The sequence below is a fragment of the Salarias fasciatus genome (assembly GCF_902148845.1).
Source record: "Salarias fasciatus chromosome 7 unlocalized genomic scaffold, fSalaFa1.1 super_scaffold_4, whole genome shotgun sequence".
Lineage (NCBI taxonomy): Eukaryota > Metazoa > Chordata > Actinopteri > Blenniiformes > Blenniidae > Salarias > Salarias fasciatus.
In genome coordinates, this window is record NW_021941229.1 from 16,920,097 (window position 1) to 16,943,418 (window position 23,322).

General features: G+C 43.0%; 1 protein-coding gene across 1 annotated transcript in view; it reads left to right on the top strand.

Moving 5' to 3' along the window:
• Positions 1-1,299: 1,299 nt before the first annotated feature.
• Positions 1,300-23,322, top strand: part of hcn1 (hyperpolarization activated cyclic nucleotide-gated potassium channel 1) — a 65,040-nt gene continuing 43,017 nt past the window's right edge. Inside the window, exons 1-2 of the mRNA XM_030085463.1 lie at positions 1,300-1,920; positions 7,546-7,969. Coding sequence (XP_029941323.1) covers positions 1,565-1,920; positions 7,546-7,969 — 780 coding nt within the window. The 5' untranslated portion in view covers positions 1,300-1,564. The remainder of the gene's footprint in view (positions 1,921-7,545; positions 7,970-23,322) is intronic.

The following is a 23,322-nucleotide window of genomic DNA, read 5'->3' on the forward strand; positions in this document are numbered from 1 at the left end:
TAGTGTGTTCAGGATGTTACATTGTTGTTTCTGCTTTCTCATTTATAGCATGTATTTCGATTTTGAAATGTCAAAATGAAGAATTTCTACAGTATTTGCATTTGTGAATGATTAGAGTCAGTACTACTTGTAAACTATAAAAAGTCTGTGAAAGTGATGAAAATGTTTTCAAAGTGCTGTTGGTCCTTCTTCACCACCACATAGTATTAGATAATACTGATGAGCACTGTAGCTGTTATTCATTCATTTATATAGGTTGGTTTCAAAGCAGCTGAAAGTGTCCAACAATGAACTTGTCATATAAATTGTTACTCAACTAATTTCTTTTTATTTGCATTCTGCATCCAGACACACTGGCTTTGCCTGGAATGGCTTGTGAAATCAGAAGAAGAGATCTGTAGTATTTTTGGAGATGTGGGGCTCCAGGTATGGTGGAGTCTCTGCTCAAAAACACCAATATAATTTTATTTCTAACATCTTAATACTTGTACAAAATAAGTAATCCCTCCCCTGTCACTTTATTGTATTCCATGTCACTGCATGTTTGTAACATTTGTGTTTAATTTCTGTACCAGCTTGTATTTTGCATTTTGGGTTAACGAAGTGGCAGATTTGTCCACAAAGCAATGGACTCTTATTATGAAAGTCTCCATGGTTCCTGATGAGGGTTTATTTTATTTTATTTTATTTTATTTTATTTTATTTTATTTTATTTTATTTTATTCACCCGGAGCTGCAGGGGACCAGTCTGCAGACATCACCTCATTAAATGTATTAGCAGAATATATTCACATTTGATGCATGTCACAGTGCCCGGGGTGCTCTGCAAACAAGTGGCCTGAAACTCTGAAGCGGAGTACAGTGAGTACAGTCCCGCTAAATGCTGGATCATATCTGCAACACCTTTAAGGGTGTGATTTCCACAAGATGCTCTACTAGTTTTCTCATATGACCAGTGGCACAAAATCTGATCGCACCGAGTTTACAATCTGTTTCGCCGCGTTGCCTTTTATTCTAACTCCTCAGTGGGAAACCGAGTCGCTGCCAGCCGAGCCGCAGGAAGCGCACATGCTGTATCAATTGATAGAAAGAACAACAACAACAAGAACAAAAATTTAAAAAAAGACGTCTTGATTAACATCCATTCGATCCGCTCCTATAATATTGGCTTTCTCCTGTCATGTGTGAAAGTGATGACAGAGTGGGAGAGAGGAGAAGAAGGAGGGGGGATATCATGAGCCACATTATGTAAATAAGGTGCAGGAGCATGTGCCAGTTAAACCGCAGTGCCGTGCGGAGGGAGATGAGGCGCAGGCTCTGGACGGCAGGCGCCGGGGCCGTCGGTAGATGGCGGTAACCCAAGAAACCTGATCCACCGGGCTCTCGGGCACTCCGTCTCAGTTTGCAGCACTCGCATTGAAGGCAGAGGAGCCGAACAGTTTGAAGGACATCAAAAAGAAACAGGAGCGCACACGGCGGGTCCTCTCGAGTTTTTGCGCGCAGCCCTCCCGAGCCGGAGACGCACCGCTTTGTCTCAGAGGAAGACGGGAAAACTCACAACACCATGGAAGACAAATCTAATTCGTTCTCCAGCAACAAGGAGGAGAAGGCGGATGGGAATAATGTTTTTCAGAGGCAAGACTCGATACAGAAAAATAACACGGGGAGCCAGAACATGAAGGACCATGGCAACTCAGTGGGCTTCAAGGGGGAGCGGGAAGAGGCCATGGTCGGTTTTGACGATCTGGAGGGGGCGTCCAGGCAATATGGTTTTATGCAGAGGCAATTTGGGGCCATGATGCAGCCCGGAGTCAATAAGTTCTCCTTGCGTATGTTCGGCAGTCAGAAAGCCGTGGAGAAAGAGCAAGAAAGGGTTCAAACGGCCGGATACTGGATCATTCACCCATATAGCGATTTTAGGTAAGGGCTGAAATAGACACCTGCTCAACACCCTCCTCCCTCCCTTTTCATCCACCCCTCTCGTCACCCCGGGGTCTGCGAGCTATACCCTACACTTTCACACATAACGCTCTGTCATCGGCGCACGCACGCACGCACGCACAGACACACACAGCCTGCCCCAAAGCGCATACGCTAATCTACCTCTGTATTTAGGCAATCAAGCTTTGGCCGGCTGAGGAGTCTCCTCTCTCTCTCAATCTCTCTCTCTCTCTCTCTCTCTCTCTCTCTCGAAACGTGCTCCGCCAGCGCGCGTCTCATTGCGGCATTTCTGTTATCATGTTAGAAAGGCGCGCATTAAGGCTAAAGGTGTGTGAGAGAGATGTCCTTGGAAAAAGGATGGTGAATGTCATGATTTGGAGACACACACGGACGTACACACACACACTCTCTCTCTCTCTCTCTCTCTCTCTCTCTCTCACACACACACACGCACACACCAGCCTCAGTCTTTCTGCCCAGCAGCACAGTGTCAGGTCCTCATTGCGACATATTCCGCTCGTGCAAGGGGGGCGACGGTACCTGGACACAACGTGACAATGCCATTGCACCATCACGGTTGTAAACATTTCGTTGTAGGCGGCGGGGAGGAGACGGGCCTGCGTGCAAAAAAAAAAAAAAAATGCACAGAATGCGGTAAAATCATGCAGGGAAGCGATAAAGGAGAAAATGGCCGTGTTTTGACTGGATTCGTGCAAACTGATCTTGTAGTATAATCACAGAGTTAAAGGCACTTTGATGAGCCAGAAATGTGAGGGATGCACTGTTTTTTTTTTTGAGGCAGTCCTGATGTGGAAATGTGAAGGAATGTGTGTTTCACATGAGCTGCAGAAGGTGCATGCCACCCTTCCTTTCCTGGTATCGACTAAATGATTAACTGTCTGATGATTATTGGCTTTTGTTTATTATCTTGCTCGTGAATCTCACAAGCTGCACATCTGGCAGCTTATTGCCCCAGCAGAGTGAGCCCCCCCCCTACAAAGTGAGACCCCTATGTTTTCTGGCAGGAGTTGTAGACAATAAGTCAGTTGGATTGGCTGCTTGTAATTTGGTCTGACACAGTGGTAAACAAATGAGTTCAGGTACGGGCAGGACTGGTCGCTCACCAGCAGCGTGTTTACAGTTCACCACCTAACCAATTAAGCATCTCATCTGGCCTCGTCTCTGCACCAGTGTCCCCTGGCACAGCTTGATGGTGACAATCATCCCTGTTTTCCGTTGTAGCTACATGTTACGTGCCAGGGCACGTTGCTCCCCCCCCCCCCCCCCCCCCACTGCCTCCATCACCGGAGCTGTCCATGGTGCTGAACTTAGTGCAGGCCTGAGGATGCAGCACTCCCATTTCTCCGGGCTTCCTCCTGCTGCTGATTTCAGAGCTGCGGGAGCCTGCAAGCTGATTTCTCAGCCAGAGAAGCTGGTTCACTGCAAGGCACAAGTCTCAACCTGTGAAGCTCTGCTTTGTCTGTATTGACTGCATGCATCTTTTCAAGGCTATACGAGACTGTATACTTATACACAGTGCATTCTGTGTATCTGTTTGAACCTATCCTAGTCTCACCCACACACAAAGAGAGAGACATATCTGCGTGATCATGTGCGCACGCAGATGTACAATGATGGTGGGCAAGGATTAGCACAACACAACAGTCAATGAGCTTAGCGGAGTCTGAAAACAATTATGTAAGAAGATTGACCCCTTCTAAAAGATGGCCAAAGGGGAGGACCTGGACAATTCAGTGAAATGCATACCCTTTTTTTTCCTGGTTATTAGATAATGTGGAAATGAAGTAGTTTTAATACCTTCATGCTGCACATTTAGTATATTTGATATACTTAGTAACCGAATAGATGCTCTGAGATTAAATATATTATGGAGGCTCCAGATAGGGAGTATACAGCATGTGTGCTTGCTCAAGCAGCACGGGGCCTTTTGTTTTTTGGAGTATTGCGAACATATTTCATTGTACAGATGAGTGGATGCCCCTTAAGGTTTATTTCTCCTGACATTTTGCAAAGGGTGCTTTTTTTTTCCCCCAGAAAAAAAGTTCTTGTCCTCTAGCTTCTGTTAAGACACGACCCTCCCATGCCATCAAGATTGCCTACTGGCTTGAATGTGCAGCTGTGAGGTTTTATATCCCGGGTCTTAAGCTAACTGTCATGCCGGTGCATTAATGATGGCGGATGCAACGCTACTGTCTTTAAATCCCCTTGTACTGTGGCTTAAAAGTAACTTTCTTCCTGTCCTGCTTCTATCACCTGCCACATGTACTTGTTACTCTGGATGTCTTCATCAGTAAAGATGTAATTGCTTTATTAAACATTTGCTTTCACGATAATTTCAGCAAAAGAGAAAGGCACAAACACATTGCATAGTCTTTTTAATGAAAAGTCTTACGTAAGTACAGTCTGTGAATGACACCACTATTCACACAAGCTCTATATTGCTTTGTGGGAGTGTTTGAAATTCAATATCCAACATATTCTTTGTACACAGTGGCTGCTTAAAGATTGATGGCAGGTTAGTAATATTCATTATTCATAGATTTTTAGAGAGGCCTCATCCATAGCCTCATACACCTCTGGTTATACAAAGAAGAGGCCTTTGTCATGGTCTAAAAGACTCTCAGTGATGTTTTCTGTCACAGTCTGTTTTGAAGAGGTTGTCTACAGAGGGTTGCCTTCTTAGTCATTTCAAAGCAACGCCTCATCATAGTTAAAATGCCATGTTGCTGTTCTTGCGCACCATAAAACTTTATTGTCATTTCAACGAGCCATCGATGCAGAAAATTATGGGCATTTCGGTTTCTAATAGTCTTTCTTGATCATTGACCATACTTAATTTCCCCACACTTTCAACATTCAGCTGCTCAGTATTGTAATACATTATTTCCTCGGTGACAGTTTAGAGAAAGAAATGTAATTATTGTTCTTTTCCTATCTTTTTTTTATGGGAACTACTGCTTCTTCAATATTCAAGGATGGTTTGAAACCATTCCACCCATTTTAACCAATCTGAATAAACTTTTGGTTTTCTATCAGTGCTCTTATAATTAACTTCACCTCTCACTGCCGGCGTTGACGTCTCCTTGTTTGACCTGCAGTGTATGTTTTCACATTGTTTACACCGTCGTGTCAACTCCTGTTGCCTGGTGTACCTGTTACGGTGCTCATTGGAGAGGGCCGAGTTGTGCTGAGTAAGATTGTGTGGGGTTTCCTCCGTTGCTTGGCAGGAGTGTTCTGGCATTGATTATGACGGATCACTTGTTGTAGGGAGAAAACCTACAAGGCAAAATGTGCTGGCTTGATTTGAAGCAAGATGGTTCCCACACTGATTCCCCAAACGCCACAGAGTTGTGAGAGGTCTGCAACTTGGCTTTTATTAGCTTTTATAGCTTTTAGCTCCTGCAGAAACATGCACTTTAGCCGAGGAAGTGTTTGCGGAGAACCTACTGGTATTTAATCAATGACATCAGCTTTTTGCCATGCTTGATTCCACATTTACAGACTGAAGCTCATCAGAGTATGAGGAATGTTGGCCCAGATCTCATATCATTTGAATTTGAATGCAGAACATAATCTGAGGGCGTACATGGGAGTGAACTTTATGTTTATGGCATTCTCAAGACACTGTTGATAGATTTGTTGATGCCAAAAAAAATTGAGTTTATAAGGTGACCAAATAAATTGCCAGTATTGAAGCTGCATTTTGTGATTTTCACTCCATCTATGGTTTAGCTCGGGCTCCATATATTCTGGTCTGTGATTGGCCTTAAACCAGAAAATCTTGTGTTGCATTCAAATTATAAATGGCGTACGAAGATTTCTTGTGCTCTTCAGTGTGGTCAGTACATTCGTTCTATCATATCCTTATATCATAAACATTTTGTGTTTTTGCATTTTGAACTCCCACTACCTTAACTTAATGTTTTATTCATGAGATAAGTGGGTGTCGTTTTGGTCATGTACAGTATAAATACCGCCTACATGAATAATGATAGAAATATGCTGGAGATGTGGGCTGTCAGATGTGGAAGCTCCTTCCGAGCACAGTTTCTTTTTGGCTGCATCAGTGTGCTTGGAAAACATTTGCATTGTGGAAAAAAAAACAAAACCAAAAAATCAAATCGAAAAGAAAAATAAACTGTTGTTTCTTTCAAGGTCTTTCCAGAAGGAAAAAAAATAGAGAAAAGTTTTAGCCTCCCCTTTCTAATAATTAGAAGAATGTTAACTAAAAACTGAGTTTTAGAAAGTTATTTGCATTTCACTGCAGCCTTATTTTTTTTATGCCATTCTTATTATTCTATTCAGAAATCCAATTTGCTGTAGTTCCTGGTCTCTTTAGGTTAGAATAAGTCTTTTCTGAATTTCTCGAGCAATTAGAGAGATTAGTCATAATGTATTCAAGTTCTTATTAAACATTTACATGTTAACAGGAGAGTTGGTGGAGCACACACACATTACTGTACACACCTTATAGCACGTGGAAAGGTCATCTCCAGTCAGTAATGCAGCTGAGGAAAGTGTGCTTGCAGAGTTGATTTTGGAGTTTTGTTGTATTAGCTGAGGTGAACTAAAAATGCTGCTGTTTGGCTCTGGTGCTCATTATCATTGTTGTGTAAGTATGCCTCCATTATGCGCGCTTGAAAGGGATGAAAGCATCACGAAACTCCCAAGTGCATCATGTGCTGTGCTTAAGCGTCCACTTCACAGGCCCCGGTTCAATGCCTGCAGGTGTAAAAATACCTTTGGTGAATATTACAAACAGCCTAGAAGATCGCCGTTTCGTTGAGGTGAGGACAATTATCGGACACATGATCTGTGGATATTTATAAAGCCAAGGCCTTGGCTTAATTTATTCAAACAGATCCATTACTGGGTAGCCGGTCTGCCAGCCAGACAGGCAGCCTGCCAGCCAGCCAGCCAGTCCATTTCCACCTTCAGACAACAACCACGGACGGGCAGCAAGGCGGAGCAGCGGCAGGCAGTCAGGCAGCAGCGATGGCGTCAGCGGAGAGTTTTTAGAATGAGATAGGATTCCTGAAAGCATCTATTTTCATTCATGGTTGCTCGGCCTTTGCTGGGGCCCAGGACACTTTGTTAGAAGGAGAGGAGTGCTGATGAATCACGTCTGGCTCTCTTCACCACTAAACAGGGGATTGGGACTTCAACATAGCCAGGATAGATAAGAATCTCTCTCTACATGGGCCTGATTGGGCATTAATTGACATCTTTAACTATTGGGCAAATCTGTTTTGAAATTTCTCAACAATTATTGGAAAGTTGCAATAAGAGTTATGACAGTCATGTCACCTAGAAGATAATTATTCTCCTTTCAACTGCATTATTGTCATGACATTGAAAATGTGTGGGTATGACAGACAAATCATGCATAAACATTGCTTAAATTCTTTTCCTGTCCGAGGTGAAATGAAAAAACTGACCATCTTCTGTACATCTATGTTGTGATCCTTCCAATCAAATATTTCCCGACGTTAAAGTGAAACAGCAAACCTGTTTAACTGAAGTCATCTAGCTGTCGTATTTTTTCACTTCCTGCTTTGCTGACTTGTGTGTGTTGCTCTGCAGGTTCTACTGGGACTTGATAATGCTCATCATGATGATGGGGAATCTAATCATCATTCCTGTGGGAATAACCTTCTTCTCAGAGCAGACTACCACCACCTGGCTGGTCTTCAATGTGGCTTCGGACACCATCTTCCTGGTGGACCTGGTCATGAACTTCAGAACGGGGATTGTCAATGAGGAGAGCTCCGAGATCATCCTCGATCCCAAGGTCATCAAGATGAATTACCTGAAGAGCTGGTTCGTCGTGGACTTCCTCTCCTCCATTCCAGTGGATTATATCTTTTTAATAGTGGAGAAAGGCTTTGACTCTGAGGTTTATAAAACAGCCCGTGCTCTGCGAATCGTCCGCTTCACCAAGATCCTCAGTCTTCTGCGCCTGTTGAGATTGTCCCGGCTCATCAGATACATACATCAGTGGGAGGAGGTGTGTATATGTTTTGTCTGTGCACATACGTCACCAGGAAAAAAAAAAAGTACTGATATAAGGCCATCCTGGAAGAGTTATGTCATATATTTTGTTGATTTATTTATTTATTTATTTTTTTCCAGTGCTGTGTGGTGACACTCACTCTGGCTTGGGTGCTTTTCCCAGCAGTGTGGTAACAACCTTGAAAGGTTATTGCACACATGTAATTGTGCCCGTATAAATCTAAATGGTGCCGTCAGTCACTGCTGGTCACAAACCTCAGCTGTGGATAACAAGTGGTGATATCAGTTTCAGCTCACTGATGGGTGAAATTAATTCCAAATCTGAAATCATAAGTAATTTCCTCAGTTTCCAGTGGTTTTCTATCAAGAGGTTTCATGCACTCAGGGCACAATATGTATAATGCAGTTTATTTTTCCATCAAGAGGACAAAAGTTTATGTTTACAACAAGAAAATTAGATTGGAGGCTAAATGTTAGAGGGCTTTTGTGGGTTGTGTGTAAATACCACAGTTATGCTCCGCTGGACCTCAGTGAGGCTGATAGATTATTACCTCCTACTGAGTCAGACTGTTTAACCGAGCTCAAGTGTTCTCCCTCCGCCGTTAATGACTTTGTTACACTGCCTGATCGAACGATTTTGCACGACTGAACCATTCCAGCTGCAGGACGCGTTCTGCATATCGCGGCCGACACGCTGACGCTGCTTCACTTCAGCTTTAAATGTAAACAGCTAAACAGGAACGCTGTCATTTTTAATGAACCCATTCGCTCTTATCCCAAATGTCCTTGCGCCGCAGCTCCCCGTCCCTCCCTCGCTGTTATCGCCGCTGTTATCCCTCGCTGTTTACTACTGACTGAAGCAAATTATGTTGGTGTCAGGACACAGCCTGAGCTCAGATTCTTCGGAGTGTACATCCTGTATGCTACAAACACCGTATTGACAGCAGCAGGAGAGAGAGAGAGAGAGGAAAAAAAAAAGGTAATGTGGCTCACATGTAGGTAACCAAGTGGGATCGTCAGTGTTATGCTGCAAACATAAGCTTATGTAAACATATCAATAGCAACAGTCATGAACAGTATTGAGTCAGAACTTGGTACAATTGAGCAGCTCGTCTGATTCCCAGCCCCCACGTCATGGATCAGTGAGCATTTATGGAGCAGGAAAAGATCATCTTTGCGCATATAAGTACCAATGACTTTCATAGTGTTTATGGTAGCTTGTTTATTGTGTTGGCAGTGAGAGAGTTCAACACGCTTTATATTATTCTCTCTGTATAATGTGGTATATGAAAAACAAAGGAATTATTCACATTATTCAAACCAGACTATGCCAAATAGACGTTTGGATTCGGATTTGGAGCTCTGTATATATGATTTTTTAACCGGTCTCATTATCTCGGTGTGTGAACTGGTATGCGTGGGTCGATAATGAAATTCAGACAGAGCGGTTCTGTTATATTGCTTTCTGGTTTCCAGTGCTTTGTGCCGCGTGAGGATGATACAGTCTGGGCCAAGTTAGACCCACAAGTATCCAACGCTGCAAAAGATAATGAAAATTTGCAGTCAGTATACAGGCAGGCGGTGCAGGCAGTGCAGGCTATGGGGATGTGTCATCCTGCTGGATGCAACCGCAGAGCTTACAGCCCTCAACTACTCTCAGTTCGTCTCTCTCACGTCATTCCTCTTTGCCACCAATCATCTCTCTGCTTATCAAACTCTGGCGCCTTTGTCCTCTTTGGTTCTGCCTCTCTCACCCCTCGTTCACGCTCGCGTTTTCTCACCCTCCCTCTCTCTCTCTCTCTCTCGCCATCTCGCTCGCCTTCGAGCAGTCTCTTCTTCCTTTAGATGTTGTTGTGTGCAGTGTCAGCATGGCTAAAAACACAGAATTGGCAGAATACAAATTGAATCTAGTTATTTTTAGTGTCGCCACATTAGATAGACACGCTGAATAATAAAACAACGGCGAATCAGACGCATCCACGGGAAATGTGAAAGGAAAAGAAAAGGCAGAGTGGAAAAATTCCAAGCTGTCGTAACATGTTAGGTGTAGGATGCAGGATTAGAGCTTTAATGGAGGGACAAATGCAGTCCCCTGCATCATAATGGGTCTCGAGCGCTGAACCGTCATTCCATCAGCCCAGGGACGGACGGAGTTAGTTACACAGGCAGTCACTTTCTCCAATAAGTCATCTTCCAGCCTGTGTGTGTCCATCCATCATTCCTTCATCTGTTGTGTGCTCCCTGCCCCCATCTTCACTTTCTCACCCTCTCTTCCCGCCATCTGTGAGGAAGAAGGACTGATTTCATCAGTACCGACTGAACAGTTCATACAGTTTGTTAACTAAAGGCTGAACATGATGCCCATATTCCTGCAAACTTCTCTTTTACCCTCACAGGACCGGAAAGTTTTGTGATTAAAAACTTAGATTTCCTTTGCTAAAGGTGCTGGTTCGCTACAGGAATCTATTAGAGCAGACCTGAGCATCGTGCGACTCGGGGCTACATGTGGTCAGTGACAGATTAGGACTCTAATGGAAATTAGTCTGCATGGCACATGGAACTGATTTGCTTTCATTTAGAAAGGTGAGGCCGTATTTTCATAGTACATGTTTCGCACGCAGCTTTGAGATTTGAATGATTATTAACCTGCAAAACCACACCGGGAAATACAAGGACTTGACCAATGATACTGTCATCGAGCGGAGCTTGCAGTTCGAGTCTCGTACAGGAGTCAGAGTTTTAATTTCTGCAAAATGTTTGGCCACCGTAGAGAACGAGCCCTTCTTTTTCTGGTTAGAGACTTAATTTAAAACCCTGCGCCTGTTCATTTTGAACATTTCTTCTCAAAAGTGAATAGTAAACAAACATGTCTTTAACAGTAATCTCCTTTTCTGCAGATTTGTCCTCCCTCTGCACCTCCCTTAAGCTCTCAACTGCCCCCCAGGGGGGAAGCCCACCTCCCCTCTTTGAGAGCTAATGTATTAGAGGCAGCGGTGCCAGGAAATGCGCAGGTGACTATGGTCAGAGTAAAACAGCTGAATCGCTTCAGTCTTACTTCCCACAGAGGAACTGACGCATCAAATTCAAGCAACTCACTTAATTGTCACTCAGTGGAAAGTAGACGGCTCCTTTTGCTTTTGCCAGTTAGTTAGGAAGAGATATCGTATGCAGCAAACACCCGTTTTCACGAGATTTATGGCATCAGGGGGAAATGTGTGGCATCGGGGTGTGTAGTGGAGGAAGTATGCACGCTGAAGTCCAGGCCTCACTGGATGTTTATGCTCCAGGATGACTCTGTTTGTTCGGGTGGTTATCTGCGAGTTTGTTAAATTGTTCATTCATGTGTTTGTTCATCCATAATTACAGCAATATGCAGTGCTTAGGGAAATTGCAGCATGCAGTGTGAAGGTCATGCAGCGAGGTAAATTGGGCCTGTATTCAAATATGACAATTTCAAGAAGCACAGACGAAACCGAGGCCCAGTTTTATATGTTCTGCGTCAGAACCTTGACTAAACTTTCACCTAATTTTTCATGTGACACAACTTCAAATTGTGCTTGTTGCACCAATTAATGTTTACGTGATCTTTAATGACTCAGTTGTGATAATTTTCATGTTTTTTTTTTAGTTTTCCAGTCACAGAAAATGGCTGTTAAAGCACAGAAAATGCTCGCCTCTGTCATGTTAATTCACACACCCTGTTCAGCAGCAGACAGGCACAGATAGCATCTCAGTGCTGAAGTGAGGCATTCAATCCTCTTTGTTCACTCATACTCTATTATGTGTAAAATCCCAAGTGTTTTTTTTTTTTTTTTTTTTTGTCCCATGTACCTTCAGTATAAAGCAGTATTTCCCAACCTGAGCTCCCGTCCAGCATTTGGGTTGACGATGATGTTTTTTGGCAGGTTAGAGACACAAAAAGTTGTCTTCAGCATTTCTTACAGGCTAACTGGGGACTCCAAGGAACAGAGGCTGATAACCAGGGAGATGAAAATGGTTCATTTGCAAACACTGTTTCATTTCCCCAAATGTAAAAGTTTCAGTTTTGGAATCGGAATGGAATCGAACTTTTCTGGCTCTCAGTTCTAGAAAACTGGTTTCCATCCAAATTGGTTGGTGACATTTTTGAGTCATGAATCCAGCTGCTGGCAACATTTTGTCCATTTTTGGATCTGTGAAATCTGTTGGCACCAAGTAAGCATTTTACTTTTGTAGTTTTATTGAAAAGTTTTGGGAGGCACCAGAGAGACGCTTTACACTTTGTTGTGAATAAGGAGTGATTTTCAGACTCAGCGGAGTATTTAGAAAAGGAAAATCGAGATTCTCCCTTCAGGTGTTGGTGTGAGCCACTGAGTGAAGTGGAAGGAGAGAGAATGACTTTAATTATATGTCAGTGTTGAGTTTATATGCTGCAATGAAGAAAAAAAAACACACATTAGGTGGGAGGTCAGAACATGACACCCTGTTTCCCCAGTGAAACACAGGCAAGAGCTGAGTATTTAACAATTCATAAAAATAATGAGAACAGTTTCAGGGGCATTTTCTGCACTTTCATATTTAATTTCAGACATTTTTAGATCTTTCAAGGGCATTTTTGCCCCCTTGCTCCTGTTCATTTCCGTCCCAGCTCCCCTTATGTTTCTCTTGTTATTTCATGCCCGCACAGATTTCGAGTTAATTATTCCAGTGACCTCAGAGTCGCAACACAATTCTTTCAACCTGTGCTTTTACTTTTGGGTGCTGAGGTTGTGGATCATAACAATAACCTGGAACATTCATCCACAGCATCAGTCAGGAAGGACTTCTGTTTAATGTATTTAGTGAGAATTTGCAGATGTTAGACTAAGGGTGGAAGCATTGTCAAACAGCTGTAGAAATTCCCCAGAGCTCTCAGTGCCACATCTGGCGCGTCACGGGGACCAGGCCTCTCGCCAGATCCCAGGCCGAGCAGGAGGGCTCAGGTTGGGCTTGTGGCAGCACACCAGCTCCCCCGGGGCGGCTCGACCCCTTCCTGAGGCCCGAGGCAGGGTTTGTCTTTTACTGCAGCAGAGGTCCAATCTGGATCACATAAATATAACGCATATACGAAATCCAATCCTGCATTTTAATGTCGCACATCAGTGTAAGTATTAGCAATAAAAAAACATGATTTCTGCTCAGGATTATTTGTCTGGTGTACATATTAACTGTTAAACCTGAGCAGAAGCCCCTTTTGTATATTTTTTTTTATATGTTTTTTTGTATTTTGTAAGATAATACTTTCACATGTTTATGTGTGTTTGCTGTAACAGCGCCAGCATGCTGTGTGACACACTGTAACCTCAGAAAGGCATAATGATTAGAATTAGTAAAATAAGTACTTGGTGATACATACAATGCGTTTTGACACCGATACCACTTGTGACACTAAACATGTTGCCTTAGCTCGTGTTTCAGAGGTGACTGAATTCTGATACAGCTGTAACCCAGTAATTATTTAGCAGAAACATACGACAGTCGCCAGACATGTGATAATATTACTAATTCCTCTCTGTTGCTCTTGTTTCGACCTCTTCCTCTTAATGTGATTATTTCTTCTTCTCTTTTTTTTTTTTCGTGCTCAGATACCCTCAACATCTGAAGTGACAAAAATATACAGTTTGTGCGTCATTGATGGATTTTTTTCTTTCTTTCTCTATTCTTTCATCCCCCCCCTCTTTCACTTTCTTGTGATGCATGTGAAAGGAGGCTCCTGGTGATGAAACTGTGTCATCATGTCATCTCCAGAGTTGAGCTCGCAGCTTAAAGACGCCCCGAAGCGTCCCTTTTTTTTCTGATTCCTCTGCCAATCATGTGTACAGAATGCGTTCCTGATTGGGCGGGGGCGGTAAGTTCCCTTAATCAGTGATGTTGATTTATTTTCTTATAACTAGCTTGCAGTGAGGAGTAAAGCCCTGTGCGTAGCAGGCACTTAGCAGCCGCTTGCAGGAAGTGGAGCTTTACCGAATGAGCAACTCCACTTTGTGTTGGAGTCACAGAGTTGTGGTGCAAGTGTGACAGAGTTGCACACTCAGGAAGAGAAAACGTCCTTTTTCCTGGCTGTTGTTAGTGAATGGCTTTATATGCAAACGCAGCTGACGCCGGCTCCGTGCTGCTCTGTCTGTTTAGCCGGCGTACCGTTCGAGTTACAGCTGACTGCAGAACATGATGCAAGTGATCGGTTTAATTAGAGGACGCCTGTAGGGATCTGTCCTCCTGAGCGAAGGTGCACGATTCACAGTCAAGTAAAATGATCTGAAAGGGGGAAATTGTGAGCCAACTGACCCGGGTATCCAGTTCACCAAGATGGTGACTTGTTACACTGAATAACCAGTCAAATATCTTTCTTTTTTGAACTTCAGCATGTCAAAAAACAAAATATGATCATCAATTTGCCTGTATTTTCACACATTTTTTTTTTTTAGATTTTTGTTGAATTAAGGTGCCAAATTAAAGCAACAGCTCATTTATATTGCCTGCATCTGTTGTTAACAAGTTCCTTTTTTTGTGACAAGTCTACAGTTCATAACTCAGCAGTTATCAGTGATCCGTGCATTGGTCACTGTTGAATAATTCTCACTATACTGAAACATTTTCGAAGAATATCCAGTTGTATTTTTAAAGTAAGGCCATGATCTGATGTGGAAACAGGCCTCGTCATGTGCCCTCCAACTTGCCACCTCAGCAGCAGATACTTTGGTGCCAAAGGGGATTAGCGGGCCTCTGTTTACAGAGGCTTTTGGACCTGGTTCACCTGTCCCAGAATAGGCTATGCCAAGTGCTCCATGCCTTAAGGCCACCGCCTCGGTCTCATGCAAGGACACAGGTGCGTAATCGCTCGCACACAGACACACACACAAACACGCAGGAGGTGTGCTGAATCATGAAGTGCTGAATCATGTGTGAGGTTGAAAGCGAGAGCAGAACGAAAGAGAGGAAACAAAGGGAGGGAGACAGTGTGGGCGTTTCAGTTTGCCATTTTGTCTGTGCGTCGCGTCGCAGAAACAGTAACTGTATGGGCAATTTATAAGTAATAGTTGTGGTTGTGTTGGCAAACTTTCGTCTTTTTATCACCTTAAGCATGAATAAATCTATAAAAGAAAACATACAATTCATTATTCACAGCGAGGAGCAAATGGCATTTATAGGAGGAGAGTTAAAGCGAGCCTGGCCTCATTACCATGTTCTCTCAAATGGCATTTAGTTGTAGGACACACATACAGTAGCGTGGAGCGGGAACGTGGAGAGCTGCAGGACTGTGTTCTGTGAAAGAGCCTCGCCGGAGCAGAGCCGCTGGTTGATGACTCCACACAACTGCTTCCTGCTATGTGATGCGATTTGATGTGGTGTGATGTGATGGGATGTGAGAGGCTGTGGATTGTTGTGGGACTGTGTCATGACTGTGTGTGTGTGTGTGTGTTTGCATCTACATAGTTCTTACCCTGTAGCCTCGAGGTGTTAAATTGCAGCTTGGCAGCCCAGCGGGGCATTTATATTACCAAAAATATAATCCCATGTCTCAGCAGGGAAATATTCAACCACTAGTATCATAAATGGGTTAACTGCTGCAAAGACAAATAATGAGAACATCCAGACGACTGTTGAGAATCCGAATCAGATATTTAGATGAATTAAGTAAGTTTGACTTCTGAGCTGGTGAGAGTTAAATCAGATTTCAATTCGCTGTTCCACAAAGCATCCACTGCAAAGCCTGAACAATAGGTTGTTTATTTTGAATGTCCCAAGAAGAAGAAGAAGGACGGGGTGCACTGCTTTTTCAGAGTGTGCAATTATTTACTTTCACTTCAGGGGATGTTGAGGACACTGAAAGGGACAACAAGACATTTGCACTATTCCAGATAAATTCTGTGCCTGCAGATGCGCATGTTATTTATCAAACTGTGGCAGCAGGCTGGAAGCCGCTCGTACATCATGAGTGGCAAAAAAAAAAGAGGAGACAGAAGTCAGGTTGACAGCGATGCTGCAATCACAGGAGGGTGAAGGTCTGGATGGGCGTTCCTTCACCCCCGAGGAGAGGCTGGAAATGTTGCAGCTGTGATAAACTTGATGCTCCGGTGATTGACCACCACTTTTTGTCATGTCCGCTCGGTGCGGTGATGCGAGGCTCTTTAGGGAGGCATCAATCACGCTGGTGCTGCTTACATTCTCGCTTGGTGCTCCGATCAAAACTTCCACTGAAGCTCTGTCACTCCCTGAGATCTTCGTAAAGTTACTTTCACACTGTCTCTATGTCAAAATCAATAAACAAATCTCTCTGTTGAATCTTATTATTATGTTTCTAAAACCTGCTTTATGACTCTGTGAGTTATTTATGGACTTTAGAGTTATGGACTCTGTGTTGAAACTAATTCAGCTACAACTCTGTTTGTTGCTGCAGAGCCACTGATTTATCGCCACTCGAGCATTTTGTTTACTTTTATGTCGTCAGTTGTAAATTCTCTTATGAATGAAATCACACTCAGGCTGCCTGTAGCTGTTTTGATTTTCTGGATTGCCAAAAAATGTGCGGCATTTATATTATGGGGTAATAACAGTAGTGTAAACAGCATTATAGTTTTTTCCTAAACTCATTTTAAGATTGTTCTTTGTGATTAGATGGTCGTACTGCAGGAGCCCTGAAGGGAGATGCAATAAATGGTTTATAGACTCAGAGGTCTTTTCCTCTGCTGTGTGGTAGTTTAGAATTTTTTAAATATTATTAAAAAAAAACTCTACAAGTTACGGTTATGAGAAGTACTGTCAGTAGCACCAGAATTCAAATGTAACAACAAAGCGAAGCTGCTGTGATCTTTGTGTTTGGCTTTAAATCTTGCACCTTGGATGATGTATTTACGACGTAAAAACAAATTAGCAAATGCAACAAGAATTAACGATGCGTGTGAATCCAAGCATTGTCTCGATAATACTGACTAATAACCACATTTAGATAAACATGGTGCAGATGTCACTAAAGCATGTGTGCAAGCAAATTTTTTTTTTCTTGCCCAGTGTTACTAAGCACTTGGCCACGGAACAGTGAATTCGCTGCTCCCTCCTCTTCACTTTTGCATTTTTCATCAGTCTTGAGGCTGCGCCGTGGTGCTCCTGCATGCTATGTTACATCTGGTTCAGCAAGTCGTTAAGCATCAGCTCATTTCTGGAAAACGGCCAGCAGATTAGCATTTCATATAAACAATCTCGATGTTGGCATTGTTTATTCTGATTCCAGTTTTTGATAACACAGCTTTGTGAAGTCATTTTTAGGTCTAAATCAGATTTGCCTCTTTGGATAAGGGTTCTATTGTTGGAGGATCTTACCAACGTTTGCATTGTTTTGGTTTTCTGTGATATCTACAGATTTAGGAGCCGCGCTATGTACAAAGAACTGCAGATCATTTGCGGTGAAGCAGACCTTTATTGTGTGGGAGTCACAGCGTGAGGGAGGTTAAAGAGACATTTCACCTGTTTTTATATGGAACAATCTGCCTGTTACAGGGCTGACGTTTCATGAGGAAGTGTGGCTCTTCCTGTTGAAGGCTCCGCCACTGTTGTGGTCATTTTGTTTTCAGTAAATAAAAGTTTAAATTGAGTAAACTTGGATTTGAGAGTGCATTGGCAGGCAACAACATATACACACTTAGTCACTTGAGTAGACTTTCCCTTTATGTGTTTTACTACTTTTTACTTTCTCTTCCACATATGAACACATATATTTATGCGCTATACTTTAAACAGGCTCGAAAAACAGTGAAATGATCGAAGCAGCAATCATTTATCTACAGTATAAAGCTGCAGAAGTTAGCAATGAATACCAACACTTCATGTTGTGTTTTGAAATGGAAAAGTTCTTCAAAAATCAAAATTTTGAATAATATATAGTTAGCTTATTGCATTTTCATTTTTTCTTTTCGGGTAGTGTGTAACTGTGCTACCTGTTGAGTCAGTTTAAACTGGTGCTTCCATTCTGATAGTGTTGGCAGTGACAGGGCTGCAGTGTGCTTCCATGGATACATGTGGATGTATAAAAGTGCATATGTGTTTCCTGATCACTATCATAATCACCAAACCTCTTTTCCTTGAGCCACGTCTGATTATTAGCATTGATTTTAGATCATCTAATGAATTTGTGTAATATTGTAAATGTGTCATATGTCATTCTTTTGGTGCTGCAGCTGCCAGTTCAACTTGTGCAAAACACGTCTCCCTCTGCTCATCTTCCTTTATTCACCTCCTCTCTCTCTCTCTCTCTCTCTCTCTCTCTCTCTCTCTCTCTCTCACATACTCTTGGCTCCACACAAGTAAGTGGAGTTGCATAAAACAGCCTAATGGACTCCTCCAGTCCAATTTTGTCAAGCAAACAAAAAATGAAGGACAATGCTTCCTCCCTCTCATGTTGTCTGTGCTCTTGTCCTCTCTGTTTTAAGGCACGGCGCTCTGACGATGAACATAATGTGCCTTGAATTGTATTCCTGCTCGGCTCACTAAGGGAAACTCACTCTTGGCCCACGGGGCGGAAAATCCCAGACTCCGCCGCCTGGAAGAGCAAGTTTCTCTCCTCGTTCCCCGCAGATTTAACCCATTTCCCCTTGCCAAGTCACTCAGTGCTCCTTCTGTTGCTAGTTGGTGTTGTTAACCGCTATAGAGAGTGTTAATTGCTTGACCATATGGTTTGTAGTAGAGAGTTAATTGTTGGACCCGTGATGTTAAAGCGGAGAGGAGTTTATAGCTTTAAACGCTCTGTGTCGGAGCTGAGCTCTATTTCCGTCTTTAATTCTATCAGTGCCAGGAGACAAATGTTTCCACAACACTGCAGAGTCACAGTTAATGTAAAATATTTCAGATGATCAGAATTCTTTCAGCAATTTAAATAGTAAAAAAACGTTTTTTTCCACATTGATGTGAAGCCATTGTTCACCTGTGAAGCAAACTTAAGCAGACTGACTGAACTGAAGCGATGCGAGATAGCTGGTGCTGCTGCTGCTGTCGTACGCTCTGCTATCGTGTGACTCGCGCACATCATTATACACACGCAGCTTAGGTTTCTGCGAGTCTGCCGTTAACAACACTGGCTTTGCAGGTCATTTCGTCTCCTACTGCCACTGGAAGCTGATGCATGACATTTAAAATGCTGGATCCTCCTCCACAGGGAGTACCTCTCTCTCTCTCGCTCACTGTTTTCCCCTCTATTACTGTCACTGTCAGTCTGTCTTGCAGTTCGGCCCTTCATTTGATGTAAGATGCACAGTAAATACAGAAAGATGCTGACAAAGAGAGGAAGGCACTGAAGAAAAGGAGAGAGAGGGCTGTACAGGAGACTGATTTTAAGCCCTGTAAGAAAACAAAAGAGAGGGATTTTTTTTTAATTGTATGTATGTATCTGTCATAGACGATAAAGAGAAGTAAATTTTATGCTACGCAGATGGCTGAATTTGATTTTTTTTTTTTTTTTCTTTTCTGTGACGTTTCATAGCTGTAAACGATACACGCCGTGCCCTCCAACCACTGCCATCTCCTGTTATTGAGCCTGGGGTATAACTGTTTCAGCAGCTCCACAGCAGTCAAACAAAATCTCCATCTGTGGCTCTGCGGCTTATTTTAAGCTTAATTTTTTTTTGTTTTCAAACTCATGTCATCGCCGGTTTACTTAACAGCGTTTCTTTCTCTGATTTTAATAACCCCTCCAGAGTTTGTTCTTTAACAAAAGCAGTCAGCAAAAGTGGCTTTGATCGTCTGTCCATCCCCGTGGGATATCCCCCCGCGTAGACGAGTTCCCCTCCGCTCGGTGCTCAGTACAGTAAGCAGACAGATGACAGATATCGTCTTGGGAGGGGGCTAAAGAGATAAGTGTGGAGATTAGGCTAATCTCAGTTATTTTTGTTGGCTGGGATGTTGGCGGTGGTTACTATGTGTTTGTGCGTGTGTGTGCGTGCGTGTGTGTGTGTGTGTATGTGTGTGGTGTGCAGGGGTTTGCACTGGGATCCGTCTAAAGGTGGACATTGTTCCTGGAGGACATCAGCTTGCATTTATTTCCATTCGTTGCTGAAATTTAGATGAATGGAGAAGAATCTCTGTTAAAATTTGAATTTCTGAGCAGAAGTTTTGTCTCAAAATAAATAAAACAGTTTGTAAAACTATCAATAATTTAATCCACACAAATTTTTCAAACTGAATTCATTGTAATTTTAATGGTGATTATTCTGGATAATGATGAAATAGCACTGAGCATGAAGCGTTGGGGGCCTCACGGTGGTGCGGTGGTGCAGTGGTTCAGCGCTCCCGCCTCACAGGGGGGCTCGTTATCCTGCGCTATAAAACCCACTGCAGCGATGGAAGACGTCCGTCCAGTCTTCGGATGTTGAATGGATGGGACCATAAAGGGCTCGACAGAAGATCCCTGAAATGGTTCAGCGATGATTAAAATTGTTGCAGCTAATGGTCTGTCAATCACCTAATTGAATAATTGACCGGTCACTGCAGGCCTAGCAGGGATCGACTGCCTCTGCACGTGGTACTTAACGATCCTGTGGTTATTTAGAGGAGCTTCCCCCATTTGTGGCAGACATTCTGTAATGATGCCTTGTGCTAATTAATTAATTAGTAACTACTGGAGCATTCAGGCTCCTTCATCTTTCACTTCCAGAGAGTTAATGTTGTGGTGGATGAATTTTAGTGAAGCGCCCTTCGTCCATCTGTCACCATGACAGCCACACTCATCTGCAGAAATCTGCTTGTTTACACGAATCTCCAAACAAGCATTTCAGTTCTCGAGTATGGTATAGTGTTCCACCACAATGTGTGCGTTATTATGGACGGCCACAGTGTTGATAGGATTACGTGGCTTATCAGCTGTGGTGGCGATGCTGCAGCGAACACAGGAAGAGGTGTACGAGACCAGATAATACGCTGTATTTCCACTATGACTCCAACAGCTGATTATAAAATCTTACAAACCTTTGTTGGTGTGAATGATGTGTTTTTCTACATTGTTAGCGACATCCGATTTTGAGTTTGAGCGTCAGAGGACACAGTGGATGAATCTGAAATCATACCACAGGGAAGGGTGTGTCTTGGCGGTCCGCTGGAGTAGGAAGGGTCCCATCTTGCTGATGTTTACTTGAGCACAGCAGGTCACCCTTTGCAATCCATTCAAATCCCTCCTGCTCTCACATGGGCACTAATCTTCCATGACTGCCTTCTTAGCGCGGCCACAACTCCGGCTAAAACACCCCCCCTCTTCTTGTTCTCTCCTCTGTCACATGTGCAAAAAACACATCTGCGCGTTTACTTTCTTTCTTTCTTCCATGTTGCTGCAATTAAGTTATTTGCTGAAGAAGCACAGTGTGTCTGTTTCTATGGGTAATTTTATGTAATGCCACATGTTCTCCATAAATATATAGGGGCAATACAAGACAGCACATCATAACAGGGTGAAAACAACAGTTATATAGTTTCGCTTTGTGAATTCTGATGCATGAAAGAGGTCACTTGTAGGTCAAAGCTGTGTTTTTGCTGCCCCAAGTGGCCAAAAACCCCAGTTAGTACAGGCTGCCTTCAACCACAAAGTTCGTGGTAATATTTAGAGATAATTCAAAGAATGTATAAAATGTGCTGTTTATACCAACTTCTGACAAATTTCATGTGCAATTTTTAAAATGTTAAATGATTTATATGATGTATTTGGATTTTCCTGCCAGTTTGTTGTTAGTTTTATGAGTGAATTTCAGCTTTTTTTTACAGAACAAGTGCTGATTAGATTTCCCAATTCGCGCTTGCAAAGTGTCCAAAAATTCCCATGGTGAAGTCGCTTTTTCATTGGGTGCTCTTGTGTTTTTCGATGCTCAGTCCACACCTGCCGAATTTATTTCCCAGCAGTTTTCTCGAAGCACTGCGCTACGCGTGCACAGGTGTCACTGTTTGGACTATAAGTACTGCTTGTGCTGGGAGAGTTGAGCGTACATGATTTATTAGGGCCGAGCTGATGTTATTTTGTTACCACTGCTCAGGTTACAGGTACAAATCAATAGAACATTCATCCATAAATACACTTACTTGTTCTCCTGGTGCACTCAGCCTTCCCCACACTGATAGGCTTTTATGAGCCTCTCAAGAAATTTCTGTTAAAAATATGCATAAATTAATGCCACACATTATAACTGCATGTATTAATCCCTAAAATAATGCCGCATGTGTGTGATTACATTAAAAAAGAAGGCTTAACACACTGTTTTGGTGAAAGTACATTCAAGCATTAACAGAAGGAGTCTAGGATTCTTATGTAACGTTTCAAATTGTGTCCAAAGCCAATGGGAGTACAGTATTCCCCAACAATCCACCAATGAAGCCCTTGCAAAAAAAAAAAAAAAAACCCATCATAAATGTGATCCCCGTGGCTGTGTGAGCCCCCCTGCCCCAAAGGATGCTGCCTCTGCCAATGCTGCTCTGAATAGTAGAGCGCAGATTAAGGCAGTGCAGAAGTGTTGAGGTTATCACGCTCGCAAGACCAAAATAGACGCAGAGCGGGTGAGACGGCGGGCAAAGCAGCGAGGCTCGCCGTACAGTTAGATGTGCTTAGTGCAAGAACAGGAGAATAATGCTGACGGACACAGAAGTGATGGGAAAAGGAGCAGATGAGCGGCGGGCGTTCTCGTGGGGAAGGGCTGCTTGGGAAGGAAAGGGTATTTTTTTTTCCACTCATGATTGACACGTTACCGAGGGACGGGTTTTCCAGTTAAGTGAATCCAGTGATTGGGAGTACAGTGGCGAGTGGCCCAGGGTTCCTCGCGCGTCCGTCAACACCACGGGCCGCAGCGCGTGTTTCGCCTCATCGTTTTTTTACACATCTGCATGTGACGTGTTCAAACCTTCAGCAGATTGTATTTGATGCTCAAGAATTTGCATCTGCTGAGGTCAGGAGGGCACATTCAAACATATGCAAATGAAATGTGCTCCAGGATTCGTATCAAAGCCGAAGCAGAGAAAGGAAGAAAGAAAAAAAAAAAACATTTGGAGCTTCACAGCAAAATAAATAGACAGATGCATTATTGGATATGCGAATGAATAAATGAATTAGATCAACTTTTGCAGGTTTTCTTGGTGATTTTTTTGTTATGATTGACTTTAGATTAAAGGTGATAGTGGGTCGCAGCGCAGGGTGGCTCTCGGTGTGTGTTTCACTCTCCGTTGGCCCACTTTCTCCACAATTCTGCTGTTTCCAGCTCATTTGTGTGTGAATCTGATTTATGTCACTTGCCGGAGAAAAAAAAAACACGAAACATATTTCACTTTGTGTGAGAAACTGTGCAGACTGGGGAGCGTGGCAGGATTCTGTGT